General features: G+C 42.5%; 1 protein-coding gene across 1 annotated transcript in view; it reads right to left on the bottom strand.

The window, feature by feature from the left end:
* Positions 1-896: 896 nt before the first annotated feature.
* LOC144782723 (interferon-induced very large GTPase 1-like) overlaps positions 897-14,485 on the bottom strand; it is a 118,098-nt gene continuing 104,509 nt past the window's right edge. Inside the window, exon 3 of the mRNA XM_078662050.1 lies at positions 897-8,292. Coding sequence (XP_078518176.1) covers positions 953-8,292 — 7,340 coding nt within the window. The 3' untranslated portion in view covers positions 897-952. The remainder of the gene's footprint in view (positions 8,293-14,485) is intronic.

Here is a 14,485-nt window from a genome sequence, read left to right on the forward strand (position 1 = left end):
GGAAGTGTAGTAGCTGCAACAAGGGGTGATATCTCATGGCTGTTCCATTTGAAATAGGACCTCTTATCTAGATAAAATGGAGCCCATTCAAATGATTTTTTTTAATGCATGGATATGATCGCAAACATCATGTGCATTGGTTTTGCAATAATGAATATGAACACTGAGTGTGCAAGAACTGGAGACTGGTCATGTTGCCTCAGAGACTATGTTGGTGTCTGTCTTCCTGTGCCACTGTTTGTGTCTGTACATCTCTGTCACAATGTAATTCAGTTCTTCCTTTCCCAGGGTTCATGTATCGCTATGTATGTATCATGTCTTCCTACCTGAGTGTGTGTCAATTTTTCCCAGGTCCATGTCTTTCAGATGTTTTTTCACCATTTTCATTCCACTGCAATTGTTTGAATTTAAATTGAAAGGTTGTACTGTTCTTTGCAGGCCGTCAGACAATGATCATATTGAAACTGTAGGAGTCTTGTGGCACCAGGCAATGATATATTATTCAGGGCCAGGCGGCAGCCACATGAAAGATCTGTTATGCCAAATGGAAATTTCTTCCTTAATTGCAATCTAGCCTAGGTTACCCAAATAATTAAATAGGCAATTTTTTAATGGAAAGGACAATGAAAAAGTGTTATTAAAAGATTTACAAGTGTTCAATTTCCTCAATTTCCCGATATTGTTGATTGAAAACTAAATGTTATAATCCCTTTACACCTTGACCATGCACAACATATGCATATGTAACGTAGAAATATATGTGTGTTCACAAAGTGCCTTATCCTGCAGGTCAACAAATCAGCAACCAGAACACAGAGAAAAGTAATTCTGAGATATGTCTTTGACAATATCTTCGAATCTGCACCAAAAGCCTTCAGAAGATGGTAAACAATAAATGGGTACTATGCTTGTAAATGTGTCTGCAATGGATTTCTATTTTTATTTCTATATTCTATAACTCTTTTAATTCTGCAATCACATTCTCCTTTCTGATCAGGGTCCACGAACTAGGAATTGTACCCTTCTCTGCAAATTTTCCACCATAATCTTTTTCCAGTATTGTTTGGAAGTGGTGTACGTACCATTTCCAGTAGGATTGGCTTGAGGTATCGGGCATAATGCTCCAATCTGCATATGCCGGTCCTGCTTGTCGGTAATTCCTATAAGGAATTTGTATTTTGTCACTGAGCACTAGGAGACAGTTACTTGCCACAAGACTGGAACAGATGTCAGTGACCAAATTATCAGTTTGATACCACTGAATTCCACTGACAGCCTGAGGACGATGGTAATGAACACTGTGGTCACCATCATGACCAGAGACTGTGTTGGTGCAAATAGCCTTGCAGAAGGGACACTGCTCCCAGCACCCACATAGCTGCTTTGCCAATATTTCATGTGGCTTCATGCGAAATGTCTTCAGGCTAACTGTACCAAACCGCTGTTTTAGACATTTAACCCGGCTTTCCCATGTTTTACACATTGCTTCTTTAAGAAACTCTAAGTCCTTCATTTGCTGATGTTCAATTCCTTTCAGGTCGTTTCGTGAAATGTTCAGGTCATCTCCAAGTTTTCTGCAAAGTGCATCCAACCACAATGAGGCGCTGTTACTCTCATTTCCATTTCTGTCTTTGACCACCTGTGTAGCTTCACCAATGGCTGAAATAATGAGGTTTTGAAAAGAATCTAAAGTGATGCTCAATATATTTTTCAGCCTTTGATTTTCTTTATCTGTGCAATAATCTTGAACACATGTTTCAATGAAAGTCTCAAAAAAATCCTTTGTGAAATGAATGTACTGCCTGTATTGTTCAAAGTCTTCCTTCTCTGCTAGATATATTAGAATGTGTTTTTCCAATTTTGCTCTGTTGCCGTTAAATGCTGGGTAGTCGGACCGCATCAAATCTGCAACTTTGAGAGCCGCCACATCATAGACTGCATGCTGGACAGCTTCTTCAATCTTGCTGCTCAAAAACTCAGAAAACGTAGTGATGGATGTTGCTCCTTCACAAGATATCTTAAAACAATTAAAGAAATCACCTCTCTTACTTTCGAGATAGGCCACAGGATCATTTGATAACTGGAACTCTTTGTGAATAATAATGAACTTCTGAGCTGCAATGTTGCATAGGTACAGTGATAAATCAATTTGATAGGCTACAGTTAGCTTGAAATTGGAGTTATTGGATGTGTTTTGCACCTCATTACTTATTACATTCAATATCTCATGGATGTAGTGCCCATTGTAATCCATTTTTTGTTGTCGTTTAGTTTCAGTATAGTCACAAACAAATTTTTCTAGGTGTTCTTTTTTTTGTATTATGCATACATTATCCTGATTACTAAAAGTCTTCGAAATCATACACCTATTCCTTTTCATTTGAACATGCTCAGAAACATCAAGGCAAAAGCTTGTCCTCTTCGAGGCATCTTTAACCTTGGCTATTATGTTAGGATCCTGCCTAAAATGACCCAAAATAGCATTTTCTACATCAACCATGATATTAGGGTGCTCGGTGGAAGGTGCACTAGAAGATACTTCAGCGACCCACTGAATCCACAACTCGTTAAAATTATCTGCAAGTTTTTTTTCATCCAGTGCTTCATGTTTTAATTTCAATGCTAAGTCTTTGCTTTTTTTAAACAAATTGTCTTCATACTCAGACTTCTTTTGGTCCAATTTACTTTGACCTTTTTTAAATCGAATCAATTCTCCACATTTAGTTTTTATTTCTTCAATAAGCTCTTGTTTAAGAACTTGTAGCCTATTTTCCACATTGACTCTCCATTGGACAAGTATTTCATAATCCCTATCTTGAGTAAAATATACGTCCAGGTCCTTCTTAATGCTATCGTAATTTTCCTGAACTTGCTCTTCAATATGAACATTCTCAATTTGGCTAAGATCCCCATTCTTAATTCGGTTGTTGTATTTATTCTGGACATTCAGTATGTGGCTTCTTATCTGCCAGCTCCAGTCATTGAACTTTGTTTCAAGTTTGCTGTATGCAGAGATTTCCAAAGTATTCTTGAAGCTAAAAACAAAATTTTCATTTAACAATGCCTTCCAAAGGTCTTGAATGCGCCAACTTAACTGTGATATGCTTAAAATTCTAGATTGTGATTCTTTTTTTGCAGTATTTAAAATCTGGGATCTAAGTTCCTGAACATTTTGACTGTATTTTGGGTTGAGAGGTGCCATTGGTGGATTTCCTTCCCATAGATGTGAAAAGTTATAAATGTGGCTATTGGCATAAAATGTAATAACATCACTGAAGCAAGTCACATCACAAAGCTCTTGCTGCGCTGCAGTCCGAGTCATTTCATCGAGTTTTTGCTGAAGGCGTCTTCTACCCTCCATGTTTTTATCACTGGCTGCCAAGTCGCCCACATTTTGATGAACAAACAAACAGCTTGGGGAGAGTTTCACTTGTTTCATTCTTAAAAAGGCCTGGACGGCAATTTGAAGGATATCCTGAATTTCAGAAGGATTTTCTCCATAGATGTTTATTAAAGTCATATTGCCAAGACCAATGACAAAGGTCGCTAGCTCGTTGTCATGATTAAGTGTTGATTTATTGGCTAATTCAGTGGCCCTGAGCCCTTCTGTGTCAACCACTAAAATAAAATCAAAACCCAAATCCTGCCGTAGATCATGATCAACTTTAACTAATTGCATAAATGCTCCACGAGTGCACCTTCCAGCACTGACAGCAAACTGCAGACCAAACATTGTGTTTAGTAAAGTTGACTTTCCCGTACTCTGGACTCCAAGCACAGACAGAACAAACAACTTTTTATCTCCTATTTTTTTAATTAATTCATCTAGTACAGTTCTAATCCATTTAAGTGGAACATATGAGGCATCACCATCCATCAACTCAATGGGGAACCCATGAGCCATCAAGTTTGCAGCAATTTGTGGAAGCGTGTTCAGATCATCATACCTTCCAAGCAATGCATCCAGTGCCTCATAGATCTGACCCACTTCCCTCAATAGATGTTCAAGTCCAAACATTGAAGCGTTGATTTTGCTGGATAGTATTTCTAAATCTTTGTACACTGCATTATTTAAATTGCTGCCCTTTCCTTTTTCCTCAAGAATTGTGGACCACAAAACGTGGTATTGTTGATGAAGTTTCAAAAGCTGATCAGAGCTCAGGTCATATAAAAGCACCTTTAACCAATGCAGAAAATACAGATTTGCTTTATTTGAATGGGACTGTAATATGGTGATTAGTGACATCATTAGATCATTAAGCGGATATGCTCTTTCGACTTGGGCCTTGCGTATGGCATTCTTTTCAGATTCAATGTCACTTACATGTTCCTCAATGCTTCTGTTTCCTTTGTGTCTCAAGCGTGTAAGCTCTTTGTCTTTCTCACACCATCTGTGCCACAAACTTCCTTGAAGAGGAAGCAACTGTTCTTTCACATCCCCTACTTTTGTATCATCTAGGAGACACATCAGCGTTTTAGCTAGTGCACGGCCTTCACTACATTCCTCTGTGTCCTCATCTACAAGGAATCCATGTTGCTGTGCAACACTTGCCCATTCATCTACAGTGCACTTGTATTTCATTGGCTGATCTAGAGTGCAGGACTCATCAGGGGTAGATAACAAACTATTAATCACTGAAACTAGTTCATCAATTAGTTCAGATTCATTTCTGTTCTTGAGAGGAATTTTAACAACATTTCTGACTCGTACAGAAGGACAATTTTCCAAGTCAACGCAGAGGCAAATTAATGGTTTTGGAGATCCCACAAGCTCTCTCAGTATTTGACTATTCATTGAATTTTTGTCAGAACTTGAAAAAAGGATTACATTGACAACTGAAATTTGCTGCAAGAAGATAGTTTGCTGAACATGTTCTAGTGCATCCCCATGAAGATTAGTAAATGCAATACATTGCTGAAATTGGTCATCCTCTTTCCCACTTGGGCAATACCAGAAGATTTCTGCAACACCTGCCATTAAGACAGAGTCGCTTCTGCTTCCGCGACAGTGCCGATGGAAAAAGATATTATGACTGTGTTCACTCAGCAAAGTATTCATGAGCTGAGATTTAGAGTTTTCAGACCTCCCCATTCTAAAGAATGAAACCATAGGAGTGGCAGTCCCAGATATGATTCTGTCACTGTGTTTTTTATTTCTTGATGTCATTTTAAATATCTTACTTTTCTGCAAATAGACTTGCCTAAAAGACCAAAGAGGGAATTCTACCTTTGAAGTGGAAGGGTTTGGCACCAAAAATGGTAATGCGAATTGACAAATTGAAAGCTTCATTGCAATCCACTGCCTCAGAAAGTCATCAGCACAGTGATATATTGCCATTTGCACATCCATAGGGTGCACAGGAGCCTGTTTTGCAATAGGCATTTCCTGTGACCTTTTGGGGAAACCAAAAAGGTCTTCCATAATATCCAAGTTTTCATCTGGAGGGCCTATTTCTTCAGCGGCGGTGACGTAACAGTGTCCTTCCTGAGTGATTGGCCTATAAATCATATCCCTTGCACGGTAGTCCATCACCATGAGCTTCTGTAGAAAAAAAAAAGGAAGTTCACTGTCGTTGAGCGGCTGGCTTCTTGAGGCTTGCAGAGTGTATCGGTTTATAACGTGCACATGCTCTTGTGTCATTTTCATTGGGTAATAATTTTCTAGCCCAAGCTTTTGTATCAAGTCAGAAATGTCTTTATTTTTTATAACTGCTGGCATTTCAACAATTGTGGTACCATCGCCATCCATTTCAGAAGTGGGTATGGTAACTGCTTTAGAGATGTTGTTTAATTGTCCTACTAATCTTTCCTTGAGTATCACGTCTTCTGTTTCCTCATAGTTTCCTAAAACCAGGTTATGCAAGTCTTGCTCCAGCCATTTCAGATCATTGCGTTGGTCATGTTTCTGAACAACATCAGACACTTCCATTGACAGATAATCTTTAATATGATCCATCATGAAACACAAACGCTCTTTTTTCTGTTTTGGGGTAACTTCCTTGGAATCAACTGCCACTGTTAAACCTGTCAAGAGGAGGAATGCATGAGCTCTATAAGGACTCTGATTCTTAAGACTCAAGTATTCTTTGTGTGCAGCCTGCATTTCATTGAGCGTGAAGTCGATTTCAGAGCATCCCAAAAGGTACGGAAAACAACTTATTTCCAGAGAGTAGCCCAATGGAAGCACAAATGAAAGTAGTAAGAGTTCAAGGTCCTTTTGCTCAGTGGCTCTCAAAGCTTTTAATAAAGAGTACAGAGTTAGACCTATATTACATGTGGACTTTACCTGAGCTTCATGCACTGCCTCAATGCAGTAGTGGGAACTAAACCTGGTTTCTTGTAAGGCTCTGTTTTCTTCTTGTAAAACATGAATAAACTGATCAAAACTAGCGATGTACATTCTCTTTTGTTCATTTTGAGACTGGTAAACCCACCTAATTATAGAGGAATATCTATAAGCATTCTCAGAGGAATAGACGTGATAATCTACTAGGCAGCGCACTTGAGTTTTTAGAAATACAGTTTTAATTTCAGGCAACGTTTCATACATTTTCATCACTTTGGTCAAGAAAGTTGAAAGGGCTTTGCTAGAGAGACATTCATTAATCCAAGTACTATAGTTTTTTGTTTTTTCATTGAGCTTCTGTTTAAAGTCTATCAGTTTCTTCAACTGCTCATCGGCATGTGTAATCTCCCAGGATTCAACCTCTTGTAGGAATGCTCGCGCTTCTTCTACTGCACTTGCAAGCTCCTCACCAAACAGCAACTTAACATTTTGCTTTGTTATTATTTTATAGGCCTCCATAAGACCTTTTGCTACTTGATGAACATCTTTAAAATCTTTCCTATGACTTTCCAGGATTATGTCCCACACTGGTAGCAGGTTAAATCCTCGGTCAATTACACACCATGTTTTATTACTAGACACAAGACCAGATTTCCACTGTGCAAGAGAATCCACTTCAACAGGACCCCCCGTCTTGGAGACGGACAGTTGAATCTTTTTCCGAATAGATTCAGTACCTTTTCCTTGGAAAAATGACTTTGATTTGGAATTAGACAGACCCACACCAGCTACTGCACTAACACTGACGCCACTGAAGCTGGCTCCCACATACATGTTAAGAGACTTGGTTGCTATTCTTTTAATCTCTTCTAGATCTTCAGCCTTGAATCCCTCAGCGGAAGCTTTCCACGTATATATCCCACCAAGATGGAAAGGGCCCATGTCAACATGTGACCCAAATGTAGAGAAAAACTTCCCATACCTAGCAGCAATCATCTGAAGTTGGTCTTGTTTGGTAGTGTGACCTAGTAGTGCCTCAATTTTCTTTAGCTCACATAATGCTGCAGCGGAAAGTCTTACCTGATGTTTTTGGAAGAAACAAGAGGCAAGTGGAATGCAGTTGTATTTTGTGGTACAAATGTAAGTACTCTCAGTTGTCAATTTTCTCTTTTTATCAGATTCTGAAGCTCTGCTAGTTTCAAGTGAAACACCCAAATATCCAACTTTGGCCTTGCAGCAGACACTAAATCCTAGACTTTCTATGACTTTAGTGAATGTTGATTCTGATGTGGAGGATGAAAACTCCTTTGTCTGAAACTCAGGCCCTTTGTCTGGACCAAAGAGGCTGAAATTCTCTGGAATGCTCATTAGATGATCTCGCTTTTCCAAAATATCCTCCAGTTTATCAGTCTTGTATATCCCTTCCAGAATTCGTCCCCCTGATGCCCATTGTAAAACTTCATTATCCTCTAGATTTTCACTTGAAGACAAAGAACCCTCTGCAAGTGTTAACTCTTTGTGCAGGCCTTGTATGACATCAATAAGAGTGCCCCCAGACGGAGGCCAACATTCTTTAGGAATGCTCATTACCACTCTCAGGTTCTCCAGTTTCCTTTTAACCTCTTCATCATCTTGGCTTTTGCCTAGAGTCTGCATTTCTTTCAACTCCGTCAGTGTCACCTTTGCCTGCTCGTGAGCCTTTTTCATCGTTTCTGAGCGGTCTTCTTGCAGTTTCTTCAGAATTACTTTACTGTCTGGGATTCCGAAAACTTTTTTCAATGCCTGCTTCTCCCAAGGATGCTTTACATATGGTTCTAGCTTCAGATAGTCTTCATGAGTTACGTGTTTTATAGCTTGAGCACTGGTCACCCCAAGTGCCTTTTCCAGCTTAGGAAGCCAGTACACTCTATCTAGACCCTCATCATCGAGGATCTTCTCAATCTGCTGACGCCCAGTATCTGCCAGGACCAGATGGCCAGGAGGCTCCTTCTCCTCAGGCAACATTCCTGAAATAAAGGAAAACAATGTCTTCAGAAGCAAAGCACAAGACATGTATGTAGTTTCAGTTCAGTCAGGTTGGATATTGTTTCAAAGAAATTAATAGCGGGAACAGGTTAGGGGGGTGGAATGTTAGAAAGCGGGATTGAGGCAACTCTCTCATATCAGTTGCATGGGGAACATCTCGATTACCTTACAGTAAAGAGGACAGTCTTCACAATTTACATACCTGTAATTGGAGTTCATATCTAGTCCACACATGTAATATTTAATGGGGGTCTTTAATGAAAAAAAAGTCTGTCACTCCAGTGGAGATCAGCATACGTTTGATCCAAGAAGAAAGTGCAATAGTCTGCTTCTTGTGCAGGCATAACAATAACCTTTCACTCAAGCACCTAGGGTCTTTTTGTACAATATCCTCTCCTGCAGTCTTTAGTAGTCAGCTCTAGACTACCAGTTAGTCAGGCATATGTATAAAGCTTATATGCTTAAAGCACCGGCCGCCGCAATGTGAAAAATTCTTTTTGTGCGTTTCACAGCACAACATGACAGGCACCGCGCGGTGCCTGCCATGTTGTGCTGTGAAACGCAGGGGGGTACCCTCCATGTGCACACCCCCCCCTTCACACTGGGGGCCCGCAACGGGCCCCCAAAGCAGGAACCATATGCCTTTTCGTGGCAGCATTGCCGCCACGGAAAGGCATTCCTCCCAGGCCATCCAAATATGGCTGGCGGTGTCTGATAGACACCGCCACTATATCAGGCCTTTTCCGCCGCGGTCGCCTTGCGACCGCGGCGGAAAAGAGGCGGACGATCTTCCCCTCCGCCACGGTCCCCCCCGCCATTGTAATATGGCAGGGGGAAGAAAGGTGGCGGACGGGCAAGGATGACGGACGGATCGCCACCGCCTGCATGGCGGTGGCGATCCGTCCGCCATCCTAATGGAATCCAAAATTTGGAGCTAGTTGGATAGAGCCCGGTGAGCAATATGAGATTTCTTGGCGTTAAACAGAACCAAAACAGGGAAGAAGGAACAGAATATAAAGATAACATAGCTAGACACCCTGTATAAAAACCCATGTCTTCAAGCTTTTAAGCAACCTGGTACGTGTGAATATTCATTGATAACGAGTTCCTTAAAGTTTGAGCTTGTGCTGCAAAGCCCTGTCCTCCAGACTTACATTTCTGAAGGGCCCAGAGGTTCAAGTGAGCTGATCTCAGGTCTCATTCTGGTGACTAATAATTCACCTTTCTTTGTAGAAGATGAATTGAGCGGCAACACTTCTCTCAGCCCCTTAAATGTCAGGCAGCAAACTTCAAAACTGTTCGCAAATTAAGAGGCAGCCAGTGGAGTTTCTCCAATAGTGTTGAAGGACGTGCCCATTTCAAAAGAGGTATATAATCCACGCAGCTTCATTTTTTATAACCTGTAGTCTTTGGATAGGGTTATTAGATAGTCCTTAATATACAGATTTGGCATAGTTCAGCCTTGAATAAATTAGCTCCATCAAAATGATTTTCCTTGCTTCAAAGTGGAGAGGAATACTAAACTTTACTAATTTTCAGCATCTCTATACATTTAGAGAACTACAGATCCCAACTGTTAATTCATGGAAAGTTTGCTATTGGTAACAATTCCCAGGTTTCTGCCTGACATTTTGGGTGCCGGAAGCGGGCCCATTTCAGAATAAACAATCTTGATTCCGTAAATTGATTTTAATTTTCAAGATTACTATCTATGTTTTTTCAGCGTTAACTTTTAGTTTGCTCTTTGTCATGTTATGTTATGTCACATTATATTATACTGTCTGTGTTTTTATAGCATACTTATCACCCGAGTAGATATCCAGGCACTTTGTATCTGGTGTGTGAAGCCAGCCGGTGTGTGAAGCCAGAGTGCTTACTCGAAGAGGCAGGTCAGGTCTTGGTTGTCATCCCAATGCAAATCATCGACTATGGAAAGGATGAATGCCTCTGTGCTGTGCGAGGAAGCCTGCTTGCAAAGGATGAATACATTTTACATGTTCAAGAAAAAATGGAAGGTGCACTGGTAGAAAGTAGATAGGTGATCAGTGATTCCAAAAAGTGCTTATTTTTATTCTGTCAATTTTTAAAAACCGGCACACAGGTTTTGTCTATGAATATTGCAGCCCTGACTAAGTTCCCTTTTTGGCACAACTGGGAACGAAACGCATTGGCTGTGTGCCGGTTTAAAAAAATTGACAGAATAAAAAGAAGCACTTTTTGGAATCACTGCTTGCGCGTCTATTTTCTACGAGTGCACCTTCCATTTTTTCTTGAACATTGAGACTGTGATTTACACCTCTGGACGACGGGTGTAGGAAGTGTGTTGCACTATTTTACTACGGACTGTACATGTTGATCAGTTGAGCTGGACCCTGGTCTGTCGTTTGTTCTTTGCTTGCACCACTGAACAGTGGCGTCACTAGGGTTGGTGTCACCTGGTGTGGGTAACTCATGGTGTCACCCCCTCACGACTTACCGCATGGACCTCCTCCGCTCCGAGTCCGCCAGTGGACACAGTTGGTAAGTAAAGTTTGTAAATTTAATTGCCTTTGGGACCTTATAAGTGTTTAGCCATGCAACGGTTGACATTGTTGCACCAAGGATATTGTGCTGCATAACTAAATACTTATAAGGTCCCAAAAGCGAGACCTATTGGCTATGCCAATGCTTGTTTTTTTTGTGTTAGCCGCAGTTGATCAGAATCGGCAACAAGCACTGTCAAAGTCAAAAGATCAGCTACCACTTTCAAAGGTGTGACCTCTTGGCGTTGCCAATTTTGATTTTGTCTGTGGGTGGGTTTCGGCAAAATTCTAGCATGGAAAACAAAAAAGGGTTAATTATAAAAAAAAGTGAATTGCAAAATATGTGTAATAAATTAGGGTTATTATTAACTGCTTTGTTATGAAGGAATGTTGACTAATTGGATTAAGGTTTACATTTGTGTGGGAATTGTTGTTAGGGTAAGGGTCTGGCTTTGATAAGAGACCAAATTAGTCTGTAATCTGTATTTGTAAAGTGCACGTTTGGCCCTAGAGGCATCTTGCCACTTAATAACAGATGTTTGTTGGTACTCATTTTATCGACCTCAGATGGATGAAAGGCTGGCTGGACCTTACAGACCTCGAACCTGTTATCAGGAGGTCAAACAGATTTCTGGATTGGATGCCTTATTTCCAAATTATTTTTTGGGAACTAAATAAGTAGGAAACAGGTTTTTCACACAACTGCACAAATTGTAGGTGTGAATCTATGATGCATACAATTTAGTAGGTGCGAGTCTGCATCGTTTTGGAGTGAGTTATACTAGAAATGAGAGTATGTTGGTGACAGTGCCTAGGGAAAAACCGGTCTTTGTCTATCCTTAGTGATCTAAGAGCAGTAGAGTGCCCTGGGGATAGAATGGGACGAGGGGGCATCATCTCAGTGCTCAACGACCTCCATGTCCTGAGGTTGCATTAGAGCAAGCTATCCATTAACAAGTGACAGGGACCAGAGGGCCATAGGTGCTCTAATGATGAAAGCTTGGTGCCAAATATCTGTACCAGCTAATAGCAGAGAGATGAGAGGGGAAGTAGCCGAGCGGAGACCACTGTGTGTCTGCCGGCAGTGACTTCTAAGAGCCCTGAGGATGGAGAGGGACAGCCAGAGAGGGCAGCATGGGACAGGGAGGGTCAGAGAGGGCAGAGTGCGACAGGGACAGGGAGGGCCAGCCGGAGAGGGCAGGATGGGACAAAGAGGGCCAGCCAGAGAGGGCAGAGTGGGACAGGGAGGGCCAGCCAGAGAGGGCAGAGTGGGACAGGGAGGGCCCGCCAGAGAGGGCAGGATAGGACAGGGAGGACCAGCCAGAGAGTGCAGGATGGGACAGGGAGGGCCAGCCGGAGAAGGCAGGATAGGACAGTGAGGGCCAGCCAGAGAGGGCAGAGTGGGACAGGGAGGGCCAGCCACAGAGGACTGGATAAGACAGTGAGGGCCAGCCAGAGAGGGCAAGATGGGACAGGGAGGGCCTGCCAGAGAGGGCAAGATGGGACAGGGAGGGCCTGCCAGAGAGGGCAAGATGGGACAGAGAGGGCCAGCCAGTGATGGCAGGATGGGACAGGGAGGGTCAGAGAGGGCAGAGTGGAACAGGGAGAACCGGCAGAGTGGGACAGGGAGGGCCAGCCAGAGAGGGCAGAGTGGGACAGGGAGGGCCAGCCAGAGAGGGCAGGATGTACACAGTAAAGTCAATATGGCCGACTTCTTTTAATAACAGTGGGCATGGCTCGGGGCTGCAGATATTGTTTCAAAGATAATTTACTGATGAAGCATAACGCTGAGAAGGCGGTGTGAGGTAACGTTCTGCATACAGAGAACACAGAGCACCCCCACACAGCTCCCCGTGTCTCCCCGGGCTTCGATGAGCTATACATGCCAATGTATTACAATAATCCCTTGGTGGTCAGAGCCAAGGTGCAATTCGTCCTGGAGTGAGTGAAGGCACCCCGCCCACAGCTAGAAACCTGAACTATCAGCCCACAGAGAAACACGGACGCAACAGCACCTCCCCCCATGCCCCCCCTCATCCCCCCCACCCCCAATCACCTCCCAAGAGGGATTCCAAGGCAAATGAAAGCCTTGCAGGCGCTATGGAGAGCAAACACTGGTGGGACACTGTCTGCCAAGTCTACCCAGTGGCCACAGGGCATCATTCTGAGCACCAGAGACTGAAAGTAAACAGGGCTTTCAGAGCTTCCCTGTGAGACCGCCAGACAGACTAGGAGCTAAGCTGCTGCCCGGTCCGTGAAAGGAGAGCAGCATCTTAATTTTCGGTTTTTGAAAAATACTGCACTAGCCATTTTTAATGTGGTGGGAGTCCTGCCTCCCCAGCCCCCCTCACTTTTAGCCACCCATAGGATTCCTTTAGGCAAAACAATGTTTATGTCCTTGCAGATGTTGAATCAATTTTTCATTCTTTAAAATGGGCCATGCTGAGTGTAAAATTATTTGACACCTTTTCCATTTAAAAAAAGCAATTCGATTTCGAGGCTTCCTATTAGTGAAACCGCACACACAAACATATATTTCAGTTTCAGTTCAGTTTAAATGTATTTGTTTGATAGGTTGCCGACTAGGCAAAACAAACATCACAATCAACACATACAGTTAAAAATGACAACAAATGTAGATGGAATTAATAATATAATAATACTATACATCTAAAAAGATGTATGCTAAAATTACAAATTGGTCTCACTTCAAGTTTATGTAAGTTATACAATACAAGAAATAAAAAAAAAAACGCATCCAATTCCTGCTTCGAATCACATAAGTATCATTCCCCAGGACGTCTGCCCACCCACAACACGTTATAACATTTCATCTGTCCATTAAAACGAAGAGGCCTCCATATAAAGCCATACCAGACATGAAACTACTTTTAGAAGAGTTCCTTCTACCTCCCTTCTGCCCATCTTGCCAACTAAGCAAAAACGAAAGCGAAAGACTGGAAGCAGCATTTGTTTCCCTTATTTGATCAAACGTGCTAAATATAATCACTCCACTGTGTTGGTGGCTGGGCCCCTACTGTAGGGGTTCTGGAAATAACCCTCAACACTCCCCTGCCGAGCCTGCCTAAGTGCGTGGTGGTGGCGGCAGTGGCGCACGTCAGAGGACTCCGCACAGCGCAGGGTTTGGCCCAGGGCCGTCATTGGTAGCGCTGTAAAACTGACGGCCCTGGGACCCACAAACTTGTTACGCCGCCGCGCATCGCACCATCTTCACTACTATGCTAGGTGGTGCAAGCGTGGCTGCGTGCACTGCAGTATTTGTTGCTTGTAGGCAGATTGGTGTCACCCCATGAGGATGGTGTCAGGCAGGTGTCACCCGGTGCGGTCCGCACCCCCCGCACCCCCCTAGTGACGCCGCTGCCACTGAACTGTCCAATCAGTGTGGCGCACAATGATGTTATAACCAATCACAGCACAACACACTCCAACTGACATATCCCACTGCAAAACCTTATGACGTAACACTGAGCACCTCACAGCGGCTCTCACTCCACACAGATCAGATTCTTGTAATCAAATATCAAAAATATAACAATAACACTAAAGACAAACCAAAGTCAGGAAGAGCTCTAGGGGGAATGGGGAATAAGGCCCTCCTGGCACTATCACACATATGAAGCAAAATTCTCAA

The sequence above is a fragment of the Lissotriton helveticus genome, chromosome 9 (genome assembly GCF_964261635.1).
Source record: "Lissotriton helveticus chromosome 9, aLisHel1.1, whole genome shotgun sequence".
Taxonomy (NCBI): Eukaryota; Metazoa; Chordata; class Amphibia; order Caudata; family Salamandridae; genus Lissotriton; species Lissotriton helveticus.